Below are 14715 nucleotides of genomic sequence, written 5' to 3'. Positions count from 1 at the left end.
CCATAATGTTCTATACCCTCACACGTGCTTCCTGTAAGGACTCCATTCTATTCTGTAGTTCTCTTTTGTCTCCATCACACCGATTATGATGATGCCACCTTCCAACGTGGTGCTTACAAGATGTCTTCCTCTGTTGTCAGCCATGGACTGTTTCCTCCCATGCCTACCCCTACACCCCCTCCACGTGGTTGACAGGGCCCTCAGCCATGTCCAACCCATTTTTCACACTTCCGCCCTCACCCTTCTCTCATTCCCAGAACGAGTATAGAATTACTATACTATATAGAAGAAAGTGAGGACTGCAGATGCTGGAGATCAGAGCTGAAAATGTGTTGCTGGAAAAGCGCAGCAGGTCAGGCAGCATCCAAGGAGCAGGAGAATCAACGTTTCGGGCATGAGCCCTTCTTCAGGAATTCCTGAAGAAGGGCTCATGCCCGAAACGTTGATTCTCCTGCTCCTTGGATGCTGCCTGACCTGCTGCGCTTTATTATACTATATAGGGTTACTCACTTCCTCCTTCCAGTTTCTGTACTAAAAGGATCATCCTGTGATTTCTGCCATCTTCAGCAGGATGTCCCAACCAAATACATTTCCGTGTCTCCTTTTTTACCGCCAGCATTCCACAAGGACTATTACCTCTGCTTGATTACTGTTCAATAATTCCGCACACCTCTTCATCCGTTTCAGTAGATTGTATGACTCTCATACTAAGGTTTCTGTCCTAGGCTGCTGCAGTGTTCTAGTGAAAGCAGGAGTAACAGCATCTCATTTTCCCCATAGGCACTTTACAGCCTTCAGGATTCACTATTGATTTCAACAACTTCAGACCATGAATACCATCCTCCCATTTTGATTACACTGCCCATCTGTGTCTTGTTTTCATATATTTAATCTGCAGAGCTGACTTATTTTCTGCTGTTAGCTCCTGTTACTAATATTATTATCACCTAGTCTTCATTTATGTCATTCCTTTTATAGTATTAACACTCCTTTGCCTTTTGTTTTGCTCACCATCACCATCTAGAATAGAAATATAGAGTCCTTGCAGTGTAGAAAGAGCCATTCAGCCCATCAGGTCGCCACCAACCCAAACTCAGCTCCCTATACTATCCCCTTAACCCTACATTTTTACTTTGGCTAACCTAGTTAGCGTACACATCCTTAGACAGTGCAAACAATTTAGCAAGGCTAATCCAACTAATCTGAATGACCTTGGACTGAGAGAGAAAACCAAAACACACTGAAGAAGCCTAAATAAATACAGGGAGAACATGCAAATTCCGTACAGTCTCCCAAGACTGAAATCAAACCAATTCCCTGGCCCTGTGAGGCAGCTGTGCTAACTACTGAGCAACCGTGCCATCCCAAATCATGAAGATGAGAAATGAAGTCAGTAGTGCTTTAACTTCTGCTGAAGACCCCAATGGATTTCAAATCCATCGCCTCAGCCACTTAGCCATGACTACAGGGCAAACAGGACTACACTGTTCAAATTGGTCTTTCTCCCACTTTGTATTAGTATTAAAACTATTATTTTCTGGGCTCCTTGAGTTCTGAAGAAGAATCCTATTGGATTTAAAATGTTAATTCTGTTTCTCTTTCCATAGATGCTGCGAAACCTCCTGTGTTTTTCCAGCACTTTCAGTTTTTATATTATGTTCTACATCCGAGTTGTTTGGAAGGGGGGTGGTTTAAAATAAAATTATGTTATGAGCTTTCAAACTATTTAAACTAAAAGGTTTGCATTGTGTCTATCTTGTCCTTAGTTGACACAAAGATTGCTGAGTTCTAACTTGGCAGCAGTTGATTAATAAGAATTCACGTTTTTGCAGTATGAATCCTATTTTCGCTTGCACGTTAAAAAAGCATGATATTTTTATTTTTTCAGAAATGTATGTGAATGATTTGTTACATCAAATACTATGAGAAATATTTTGCAAAAATATTGCTTCCTCATCATGAATGAAAACAGTAGAAATGAGGTTTAAATTGTAAACATTTCACACTCAACTTATATTCACAGCATGTAATTTCTAACACCTGTTTTTAACAGCTGTGTTGCATAAAATGTTATCCTAAAAGAGTATGTTCAAATAAATTCTGCGGTATAAAATGATTCCAAAAATTATTTTTCTTGCATGAACAGAAAATAATGCACATCACATGGCGGTGATCATATAGTACACTCTTGGTGGAAATGATGCAAACAGTATAAAGCTAAAGCATTTTCCTGAAATAAATAATTTTGACTTTTTATTGTGCACTTTGTAGGTGATAGAAATAGTTTCTGTGTTAGAAAGGATGTGAAAAAGGTAGGAATGAGGAAAACACAACTTAAGTAAGCTGGCCTTTTTTAATTTATTGCAAAGATGTTGCTAAACTTTTTTTTTCTCTCTCCTGTTTGAGCAGGGAAATGAATGGCAAACTTCTGTACAACTTCACGAACTTGGATAATTTAATTTACCTTCTGTGGCAATATGGGCTTATGCCAGGTATGTTACAGGAATAAAATTTCCAAAGGGTTTCTTCCTACCTATTGCCTTTATATCAATGGGAGAAAATGATAGAAATCTAGTATCTAGCCAGTCAGTCTCTCCAGCGGTTCCATCGATCCTTCACCACAGTTTAGTGTCTGATCACATCTAAATCATTAGAGGAATGTGAACATAATGAGTTACATACATTTTGTAAATACATAGCAGGAAGAACATTGAATTAATTTAGAACTTCAAATTGAACTTCAGAGGCACTTAAATAAAATATTAAAATTTGGTTTACGTTGCATCATCATGTTACATTCACTTTACAGCCAATTAGATACTTCTGTTATGTAGAAGCTACTATATAGGCAAACGAATATGTAGCAATTCCCCACTGAAAACTAAATGGATCATTGGTTCTGTTGTACCTACTTTAGTATCCTTCATTGGGCCTAACGTCATTGGGTGCTGCTACACTGGAAACGCAATCCAGTTGCCTCACTGTCCACTGTTTTGTGTCTATTACGCTGTTGGAGAATTAAATTCTCCAAGCTGTTTCTCACACTGCCATTTTTAGATTCTCGTAACTGTCTCCTAGACTGTTTTCCTATTCCATGATTGTATCAGTATGCTGGGATTAACTAAAGCATGACCAACTAATGATTTCTTATAACTTAAAGAATCTGGCTGTACCTTTGACCAACTATCATACCCAACAATATAGGAACAGTATTGCCCTTAGCTGTTAGCTCTAAGTTACAACTTGACCACTCCATTATTCCTAAAAAATAGATTATGCTTCATGAACCTGATCTGATTTTGTTTTAAGGTATGTCTAGTGGATAGTGTGTCGATAGATATTATTTATATGGGCTTCTAAAATACATTTGATAATATGCCTCATATGAGACTAAACTGAAGTTGAAGCTCATGAAACTGAAGGAAATTGCTGATCTAGCTAAGGAATTGATTAAGTGACAGGAGAGGTTATAAGGACACAGAGCACACTAATTGACAGGGTGTGACTAGTGTCCAGAGATATGCAGGTTAGGTGGATTGGCTGTGCTAAATCACCCATAGTGATTTATCTAGGAATATGTGGGCTAGGTGGATTAGTCATGGGAAATGCAGTATTACAAGGATAAGTTAGGGTCTGCGTGGGATCCTGTTCGGGAGTCTGCACATATAGGGATTCTACATGGATTCTAAGATACAATCTGTTCTAGTAACTCAATTTTTTTTAAAGCTATATCATCATCTTCCACAGATCCTTGGTTTAAATTTGTATCTTTCCCATTTTATGTTCACAGTCTAAAAAATAAAAATGGTCTTTACAACATTAGTATTTATCATGGAAAATGCAAAGTCAGCTTTAAGAAGCTATAACTGTGTGTAGAACATAAGAATGAAGATGTTTGACCCTGTCAAAGGCAGTGAGGACCATTCATAGTATACAGATGGAATGGTGAAATAAGTTATTGCAGAAAATGCTTCTAAGCTGCATTAAAAAGGACAGGAGGAGACTAGTTACCCTTACATACCTTTTCTGTCCCTTTTCTGTCCCTTGTTAGTCTTACTATCCTACCTCTGCCCTTGACTCTGCAAGTTATTCCTTTTTAAGTAGAAATTCAATTTCCTTTTGAAAGGTTGCAAAAGAAACTGTTTTCAGCAATTTTTTTAGGCAGTGTAAACCATTTCAAAAGAACTATCTCCTTATTTATTTTCTGGTCCTTGAGCCAAGTATGTTACATCTGTGTCCTTTGGTTATCAATCCACTTCCACTATCAATTACTTCCTATTTGCTTTATCATAATAATTCATAATTTTAAATACCTCTATTAAGTCTCCCCTAAATCACCTTTGTTTTAAAATGACTATAAAACATATATACCCTGAGGCTCAGAAGCTGTTCACTTCCACTGGTGCTGGCATGATCTGCACCTTATAATTTTCAGTCTGCTGTTATCCTGAGTGCATGATAAAAGTATAAGCAGGAATCCATTAACCTTAATTATAATGCCTTAAAAATAATGTTTAAGCAGGTGATTCATAGGAAAAATGAAAAGCATGAAGGAACTGAGGGATAGCAATTTACTTGGTCTAATCATGGAAATGTCAGGAAAACCTGACCATACTTTGAAAAAATATTTTCCAAATAATGCCCACATTTTTAATCCACCTCATCTGCAACTCTCTTTGAACACTGTGTCGACCCAACTAACTTACTTTTTCATATTTCTAATGTACTGCTTTCATAGCAAACAACAGACTGAAAATGATAAGATATCTACCATGACAGCATCAGCTGAGCAACAGATGAATTTTGTATGAGCCCAAAGGGTCCATTTAGAATTTAGAAACCAGGCAGGGGAGATTAGATTAGATTAGATTCCCTACAGTGTGGAAACAGGCCCTTCGGCCCAACAAGTCCACACTGACCCTCTGAAGAGCAACTCACCCAGACCCATTCCCCTACATTTACCCCTGACTAATGCACCTAACATACTGGCAATTTAGCATGGCCAATTCACCTGACCTGAATATAGGACATTACAGTGCAGTACAGGCCTTTCGGCACTTGATGTTGCGCCGACCTGTCATACTAATCTGAAGCCCATCTAACTGACAGTATTCCATGTACGTCCGTATGCTTTTCCAATGACGACTTAAATGTTCTTAAAGTTGGCGAATCTACTAACGTTGCAGGCAAAGCATTCCATACCCTTACTACTCTCTGAGTAAAGAAACTACCTCTGACATCTGTCCTATACCTATCCCCCTAAATTTAAAGCTATGCCCCCACGGGCTTGCTGTCACCATACTTGGAAAAAGGCTCCCCCTGTCCACCCTATCTAACCCTCTGATTATCTTATATGTCTCTATTAAGTCACCTCTCAACCTTCTTCTCTCTAACGAAAACAGCCTCAAGTCCCTCAGCCTTTCCTTGTAAGACCTTCCCTCCATACCAGGCAACATCCTAGTAAATCGCCTCTGCACCCTTTCCAAAGCTTCCACATCCTTCTTATAATGCGGTGACCAGAAGTGTACACAATACTCCAAGTGTGGCTGCACCAGAGTTTTGTACAGCTGTAGCATAACCTCATGGTTCCGGAACTCCATCCCTCTTAATAAAAGCTAAAATACTGTATGCCTTCTTAACAACCCTGTCAACCTGGGTGGCAACTTTCAAGGATCAGTGTACCTGGACACCGAGATCTCTCTGCTCATCTACACTACCAAGAATCTTACCATTAGCCCAGTACTTTGCATTCTGGTTACTCTGACCAAAGTGAATCACCTCACACTTGTCCACATTAAACTCCATATGCCACCTCTCAGCCCAGCTCTGCAGCTTATCTATATCTCTCTGTAGCCTACAACATCCTTCGGCACTATCCACAACTCCACCGACCTTAGTGTTGTCTGCAAATTTACTAACCTACCCTCATCCAGGTCGTTTATAAAAATGACGAACAGCAGCGGACCCAACACTGACCCTTGCGGTACACCACTAGTAACTGGACTCCAGGATGAACATTTCCCATCAGCCACCACCCTCTTGTCTTCTTTCAGCAAGCCAATTACTGATCCAAACTGCTATATCCCCCACAATCCCATTCCTCCACATTTTATACAATAGCCTACTGTGGGGAACTTTATCGAACGCCTTGCTGAAATCCATATACACCACATCAACCAGTTAACTCTCATCTACCTTCTCAAAGAACTCAATAAGGTTTGTGAGGCACAACCTACCCTTGACATAAACCGTGCTGACTCTCCCTAATCAAATTATTCTTTTCTAGATGATTATAAATCCTATCTCTTATAACCTTTTCCAACACTTTACCAACAACTGAAGTCAGGCTCACTGGTCTATCATTACCAGGGTTGTCTCTGCTCCCCTTCTTGAACAGGGGAACCATATTTGCTATCCTCCAAGTCTTCTGGCACTATTCCTGTAGACAATAACGATTTAAAGATCAATGCCAAAGGTTCGGCAATCTCCTCCCTGGCTTCCCAGAGGATCCTAGGATAAATCCCATCTGGCCCAGGGGACTTGTCTGTTTTCACACTCTGCAGGATTTCTAATACCTCTTCCTTGTGAACCTCAATCACACCTAGTCTAGTAGCCTGTATCTCAGTATTCTCCTCGACAACATTGTCATTTTCTAGAGTGAATACTGTTGAAAAATATTCATTTAGTGCTTCCCCTATCTCCTCTGACTCCACACACAACTTCCCTAATCTTACTCTCATCATTCTTTTATTCCTTAAATACCTATAGAAAGCCTTGGGGTTTACCCTGATCCTATCCGTCAACAACTTCTCATGTCTCCACCCGGCTTTTCTGAGCTCTCTCTTTAGGTCTTTCCTGGCTACCTTGTAACCCTCAAATGCCCTAACTGAGCCTTCACATCTCATCCTAACATAAGCTTTCTTCTTCCTTTTGACCAGAGATTCCACTTCCTTCGTAAACCACTGCTCCCGCACTCTACAGCTTCCTCCCTGCCTGACAAGTACATACTTATCTAGGACACTCAGGAGCTTTTCCTTGAATAAGCTCCACATTTCTAATGTGCCCATCCCCTGCAGTTTCCTTCTCCATCCTATGCTTCCTAAATCTTGCCTAATTACATTGTAATTGCCTTTCCCCCAGCTGTAACTCTTGCCCAGTGGTATACACCTATCCCTTTAGATAGGATTACTTACAGTGTGGAAACAGGCCTTTCGGCCCAATAAGTCCACACCGCCCCGCCGAAGCGCAACCCACCCATACCCCTACCTTTACCCCTTACCTAACACTACGGGCAATTTAGCATGGCCAATTCACCTGACCTGCACATCTTTGGACTGTGGGAGGAAACCGGAGCACCCGGAGGAAACCCACGCAGACCCGGGGAGAACGTGCAAACTCCACACAGTTAGTCGCCTGAGGCGGGAATTGAACCCGGATCTCTGGCGCTGTGAGGCAGCAGTGCTAACCACTGTGCCACCATGCCGCCCACAGTAAAGTAAACATAACAGACTTGTGATCACTATCACCAAAGTGCTCACCTACTTCCAAGTCTAACACCTGGCTGAGCTCATTACCCAGTACCAAATCTAATGTGGCTTCACCCCTTGTTGGCCTGTCTACATACTATGTCAGGAAGCCCTCCTGCACGCACTGGACAAAAACTGACCCATCTATAGTACTCGTACTATAGTGTTCCCAGTCAATATTTGGAAAGTTGAAGTCCCCCATGACAACTACCCTGTCGCTCTCACTCCTATCGAGAATCATCTTTGCTATCCTTTCCTCTACATCTCTGGAACTATTCGGAGGTCTATAGAAAACTCCCAACAGGGTGACCTCTCCTTTCCTGTTTCTAACCTCAGCCCATGCTACCTCAGTTGACGAGTCCCCAAACATCCTTTCTGCAACTGTAATACTGTCCTTGACCAACAATGCCACACCTCCCCCTCTTTTACCATCTTCTCTGTTCTTACTGAAACATCTAAATCCTGGAACCTGCAACAACCATTCCTGTCCCTGCTCTATCCATGTCTTCAAAATGTCCACAACATCAAAGTCCCAGGTACCAACCCACGCTGCAAGTTCATCCACCTTATTCCGGATGCTCCTGGCGTTGAAGTAGACACACTTCAAACCAACTTCTTGCTTGCCGGTGCCATCTTGTGTCCCTGAAACTTGATTTCGGGCCTCCCTACTCTCAACCTTTTCTATACTCAAACTACAATTTTGATTCCCATCCCCCTGCTGGATTAGTTTAAACCCACCCCAATAGCCTTAGCGAATTTCTCCCCCAGGATATTGGTACCCCTCTGGTTCAGATGAAGACCATCCTGCTTGAAGAGGTCCCACGTACCCCAGAAAGAGCCCCAATTATCCAAGAATCTAAAACCTTCCCTCCTGCATCATCCCTGTAGCCACATGTTTAACTCCTCTCTGTCCCTATTCCTCGCCTCACTAGCATGTGGCACGGGCAACAAACCAGAGACAACAACTCATCCTAGCTCTGAGCTTCCATCCTAGCTCCCTGGATTTCTGCCTTAAATCCCCATCTCTCTTCCTACCTATGTCGTTGATGCCTATGTGGACCACGACTTGGGGCTGCTCCCCCTCCCCCTTAAGGATCCCAAAAACACGATCAGAGACATCATGAACCCTGGCACCTGGGAGGCAACACACCAACCGTGAGTCTGTCTCGTCCCCACAAATCCACCTATCTGTCCCCCTAACTAAGGAGTCCCCAATGACTACTGCTCTGCTCCTCTTCCCCTTTCCCTTCTGTGCAGCAGGGACAGACTCTGTGCCAGAGCCCTGTACCCCACTGCTTTCCCCTGGTAAGTCGTCCCCCCCAACAGTGTCCAAAACGGTATACTTATTGTTGAGGGGAATGGCCACAGGGGATCCCTGCACTGCTTGCCGGTTCCCTTTCCGTCCCCTGACTGTAACCCATCTGCCTTTTTCTTGTACCTGAGGAGTGACTACCTCCCTGTAACTCCTCTCAATAAACCCCTCTGCCTCCCGAATGCTCCAAAGTTCATCCAGCTCTAGCTCCAGTTCCTTAACACGGTTTTCGAGGAGCTGGAGTTGGGTGCACTTCCCGCAGATGTAGTCAGCAGGGCTACTAGTGGTGACCCTTACCTCCCACATTCTGCTGGAGGAACATTCAACTGCCCTCACCTCCATTCCCACTATTCTAAATTACCAATCTGGCGCACAGAACCTTTTTTTTGGTTCGAGGAGGAGGATGGGTGGGAGACACTACCCGAGTAGTGTTTCAGGTAACACAACTACACAAATATATGACTTCCCAGAAGTCCTTCGCTTCTCCCTCGCACCTTTCAGCAAATGGAGGCCTGACTCCTGAGGTAAGTCCCTTTTAATGCAGGAAAACTCACCCTTCCCGGCAGCTCTCGCTTCACCACTCCTCCTCTCCTCGCCGCTCTGGCAAAATGGAGCTTTGGACTGTGGGAGGAAATCGGAGCACCCGGAGGGAACCCATGCAGACATGGGGAGAATGTGCATACTCCACACAGACATTTGCCTGAGGTGGGAATTGAACCCGGGTCCCTGGCGCTGTGAGACAACAGTGCTAACCACCGAGCCACCGTGCCAGGAGAGAGACATAATTTTTAATCTTCTATTATAAGAGTTTTAGAGTGAATTGAGGGTCATGGCATGCAATTTTGTCATTGATAACTCTAAAGGCTAACGGTGTCTAGATGTTTTTCATTTTATTGCAGCCTCTTACATTGTGGATGCAGTTTATTTTTCCAAATACATGCTTAGAATTATGCAAGTGCTTCTCTAACTCTACATTCATAAGGTTTAACATAACGCTGAAAATTTCGCATCTTGGCTGTCCAATTTTTAATTATATATTTCTATTTATATTCACTGTCGCATTGTACTAAAGGCTTAATCAGCGCAACATATACCATTTTTAAATTGACAGCTGTACAGTTCATTGCATTAATTGGCAAGTCTGCTTGATCAAATATTTTGTAAAGAAATAAATTTCCCCTTTTACATGATATAGGATTTGAGCTCATGGGAAACCCATCAGGATACTTTACCAATTTTGAAGAGAAAAATCAGGTGTTTGAGTGGAGAAAGTTGATCATGCTTTTAGCAAGAAGATACATAGGTAAGTGCATAAGAGCAGTTTGTAATAAATATTAGCAGTATTATTTCAGAGTTTTAACATAATAAATTACAATTATAATTTAAAGATACTTAGAAAATTAGAAAATTACATGCTAAATCTGAAGCAGTCTTTCCTAAAATTTTCTTGCCACTTAACATTTACAAAGTTCATGCATTGCTAATTTTGCAAGAACGTCCAGTCTATTGGAATCAATATCTGTTAGGTCAACATTTGTAGGAATTGTTATTATCCTTGCTTGTTCAGACATAATTGGTCTCAGCTGATTACAGCAATGTTGTTAAAAGATGCACTGATAAGGGCTGTCTGGTCCTGTTCCATCAATTTTCTGGCAGGTGTAAGGTAGAGAGGGCTAGCAAAGTACAGTGAACATGCACTGTCATGTCCACATTAATCTTCCCCTCCTTCCTCCATTTTCAGAAGGAAAATGCCAGCTTCCAATTAACATACTTGCTACCTGTATGAAATAGAACAAGAATGACAACTTAGAGAGATAACAGAGTTGGGCCATGACGCAAGAACCTATTCAATTGGAGGCAGTGAGAAAGAATGTAATCTTGATTAGCGTAGGAAGATTATGCTAATTGCTCTGTGTCTGGATTAAAGATATCTCCTTCTGTAAATGAACATGGAGTACCTCTTTCCACGCTGTGTAGGGATTCTGTGATTCAGTGACCAGTTCTTGAAATATATGTCGGAGCTAATAACGAAGGCAAAATCAGTGATACTATTCTGAGAGAATTTGAGCATAAATTAAAAGGCATAACCTCATAAATAAAAAAACATCTGTGGCTATCCGGGATGGAGTCAAGCAGATTAGAGCATTTCAAGAGTGGTTGAAAAGGTTCTGTAGGAAAAATTTGTATATTCTCCCCATATCTGTGTGGGTTTCCACTTGATGCTCCAGTTTCCTCCAACTGTCCAGTGATGTGAAGATTAGGTGGATTAGCCAAGCTAAATTGTCCCATAGTGTCCAGGGAACCTGTAGGCTAGGTGGATTAGCCATGGTTAATGCATGGTTATGGGGGGTTGAGGGGAGCAAGGTGGGTCTGGGTGGGATGCTCTTTGGAGGACCAGTGCAGACTTGCAGGGATTCTATAATTAATGAAAGGATTTTGATTCAGGAGCAGTGGCATCAGTATTTGGGAAAGAGGGAGTGGTCTTGCTGAGATGGCCTCCACTTCAAACAAGTTGGGGTTAGTATCCTAACAATTTGTGTATCTAGGGCTGTGAATGGAGCTCTAAAATAAAATAATGGGAGAAGTAGTCGAGGGAGATTTAGAAATCTAAAGAGAAAATTTGAAACAATTAAACAATTGAAGACGAGTAGAGTGGGTCAGCAAGGGGGTAAAGACTTTAACAGTAATATTTCATCAGCAAATATGATCTATACAAAACATAAATCAAAAAATAAAACCAGAGGGTCTTTATCTGAAGGCACGGAGCATTTGCAGAAAGATAGATGAACTGGAAGCATAAGTAGAAATAATGGTTGAGACCTAATCACCATAATAGAGATATTGTTGCAAGGTGACTATGCTTAGAAAATAAATGCTCCAGAAAGGAAGCACTGGAGGGATTGAACACCTTGAAGGTGGGTAAATAGCCAGGCCAAATGAATTGTACCCAAGATTGTTTAAGGAAGCAGGGAGGAAATAATAGATGCACTTGATCATTTTTGGATCCTCACTTGGTATGGGCAAGTTTCCAGAGCATTGGAAATCAGCAAGCATTGTACCATTATTCAGAGAGGGATAGGTTAAATAATTATAGGCCTATCAGCCTAAACTTGGTGGTGGGAAAACTACCAGGATCAATAAAAAACAAAATAGTGCTGACGTTGAAAATCTCAAAAACAGGAAGTATTGGACGAACGTAGTACAGGTGGCAGAAGCTATGGAGAGAGAAACACAATTAATGTTCTGAGTCAGACACATGATCTGTGCTCTGAAGAAAGGTCTTATCAATTCAAAACACTAACTCGGTTTCTCTTGTTACTGATGCTATCAGACCTGCTGAGTTTCTCTGCATTTTCTGATTTTAACTTTAGAATCAGTGTTGAGGGATAGTTTTGGCAGTTAATGGAAAGGCTTAATCAGGATAGTCATTGAGGCTTTATTCAGGGAATGTTATGTTTTACTAACTTAATTGAATTTTCTGAGGAAGAAACCAGGAGGATTAATAAAGGGAGTTGTCTGTATATATTTCAATTGAAAGTTCCCACATGGCAGACTGTTGAGAAAACAATAAAACCCATGAGATACAGAGGCATGTGGTGAGTTAAGACCAAAATTTGTTCATAGACAGGACATAAAGGGTAATTACCACCAATTGAGTTTGTGAAAGTGATTTCCATTGATGTTTCAATGGGCTCAGTGTTGAATTCTTTGCTGTTGGTGGTATACATTAATGATTGAGACTTAAATGTGGGAGATATAATTGGAATATTTGCTATTGGCTATTGGAGCGAATGACATGGTTGAGAGGGGCAGGTTCAGCAGCTCAATATTCCAGGACAGATGGTCTTGAGGCAAGAAAGCAGGTAAAAGAGGAGGGATGTTGAGGTAATCAGGGAATCGATTACAGCAGTGAGGAGGGATGATATCTTAGAAGGGTCCTCAAATGAAGTCATGTGGTAAGAACCTGAAAATCAAAAAGGAGCCATCACATTACTGGGAGTGTACTATAGGCCCCTAACAGTCTGAGAGAAATAGAAAAGCAGATATGTACGCAAATTTTAGAGAAGTGTAAAAGAAATAGGATAGTGATAATAGGAAATTTCAACTTCCCAACATTAACTAGGGTAGTCATAGTATGAAAGGTTTAGATGGAGCAGAATTCTTAAAAACACATCCAGGGCAGCTTTATAAACCTGTACAAAGAAGGCCCTACAACAGAGGGGCACGGTCCTGGACGTAATTTTAGAAAACAAAGCTGAGCAAGTGGTGTCTTCAGTGCAGGAGCATTTTGCAGGGAGTGATCATAACTCTGTTCAATTCAAGATTCTTATGGAAAGGAGAGGGAAGGGCCTGTAATCTAATTTATTAACTGGGGGAAGGATAACCTTAATTAGATGTTACATTCAGCGACAACTTCATTCCAATAGAAAAAGACATGATTTGGCCAGACTGGGCTAGGAGCAGATATTTCAAGGTAAATTTGTGTTAGAGCAGTGGGACATGTTAAGAAGGAAACAGTACAGGGCCAACATGCTCCCCATAAAGTATTTGGTAAAAAATTGAACGAATAGTAAATGAATCCAGCATAAGAATAAAAAGTTTAACAAGTACTCAAATTATAGTCTTTTTGCCCAAGTTATTGCCAATATCTAGTCTCCAGACCACACCAGGCCAAATCTCCAGACAACATTCAGCTTCAAAACTTGATTCCTTGCCTCCAATGCACAAGGGCCTCATCTCCCCGCATCAGCCTCTGGTCTGGGCTTCACCTCCCCCATTCCACTCTGGGTAAGTTTAGAAGGTTTAAAAAAAACATTCAGAAAAGAGTGACCTATTCTGCTGCCATCTTGGAACACCTACAAGATAGGATAAGGAGGAAAAGGGACACTTGGGGCAGATACCGCAGGCTCAACACAGAAGTCCTAGCGGAATACAAAATGTGCAAGGGTAAATTTATAAATGATTCTAAATGAATCTTTTGTGTTGGTGTTCACTAGTGAGACTGACAATGCAGGCATAGAAATCAGGCAGAAGGACTTTGATATACTTAGAAACTAGCATAGGCAAAGAGAAGGTTCTGAGTGGTCAAGTAGGCTTAAAAGTAGTTCTGTTATACAACATTACAAAAAAAAGCTGAAGTAGAAAAAAAGAAAGAATAGTACTGATAGTAAAGGATTATATCAGGTTGGAAATTCTTACCTCTCAAAATTAATCAATAGAATTATTATGGTTGGAGATTAGGAATGCCAAGGTTCAGAAAAGAGTGATGGAAGTAGTTTATGGGGCCACTAATAAATGTTATGGTATTGGACAAAACATTGTGCAAGAGAAAGTTTGGAACAAAAGCATTATAGTAATCTTGGGGGACTTTACTCTTTATATTGACTAGACAAATCAAATCAGAAAAAGTAATTGGAAAATAAGTTTATAGAGCACTGCTGAGACAGTATTTTTAGAATGATGTGTTCTGGAACCAGATAGGATAAGACTACTTTTGATACAGTATTGTGGAATGAACCCCAAGAATAATTAGTAATCTCATAGAGAAAGGTACTTTGGGAAAGAGGGATTCTGATGCATTCATTTTCATATTGAATTTCAAAACAACATGGCCCCAATTCCAAGCAGGAATCTGAAATTTACATGTAGCCAAATTTATAGCAGTAAGGGAAGAGTTGGTTAAAGTTGATTGGGTGAATAAACTAAAAGCATGACAGTAGATAAACAGTGAGAAACAGTTACAGTAAAAATAAAATGGTGAACAAAAATAAATTCCATTAGAAAAATAAAACTTAGCAAAGATGATCCTGAGGGTTGGAACACTAAGAAGTCAACAAAGGGTGACAAAAAAATTGATATTAGTAAAAGCGAAAAAGT

General features: G+C 40.9%; 1 protein-coding gene across 4 annotated transcripts in view; it reads left to right on the top strand.

Annotated features, from left to right (window-relative positions):
* Window positions 1-14715, top strand: part of idua (alpha-L-iduronidase) — a 261756-nt gene that overhangs the window by 125630 nt on the left and 121411 nt on the right. For all 4 annotated transcript variants that reach the window (XM_072584238.1, XM_072584237.1, XM_072584240.1 and 1 more), the window contains 2 exons: window positions 2410-2492; window positions 10034-10141. In XM_072584238.1, coding sequence (XP_072440339.1) covers window positions 2410-2492; window positions 10034-10141 — 191 coding nt within the window. The remainder of the gene's footprint in view (window positions 1-2409; window positions 2493-10033; window positions 10142-14715) is intronic.

Source organism: Chiloscyllium punctatum, chromosome 14 (assembly GCF_047496795.1).
Source record: "Chiloscyllium punctatum isolate Juve2018m chromosome 14, sChiPun1.3, whole genome shotgun sequence".
Lineage (NCBI taxonomy): Eukaryota > Metazoa > Chordata > Chondrichthyes > Orectolobiformes > Hemiscylliidae > Chiloscyllium > Chiloscyllium punctatum.
Note: the sequence above shows the minus strand (reverse complement) of the source record. Positions and strands in the feature narration are given on the sequence as shown.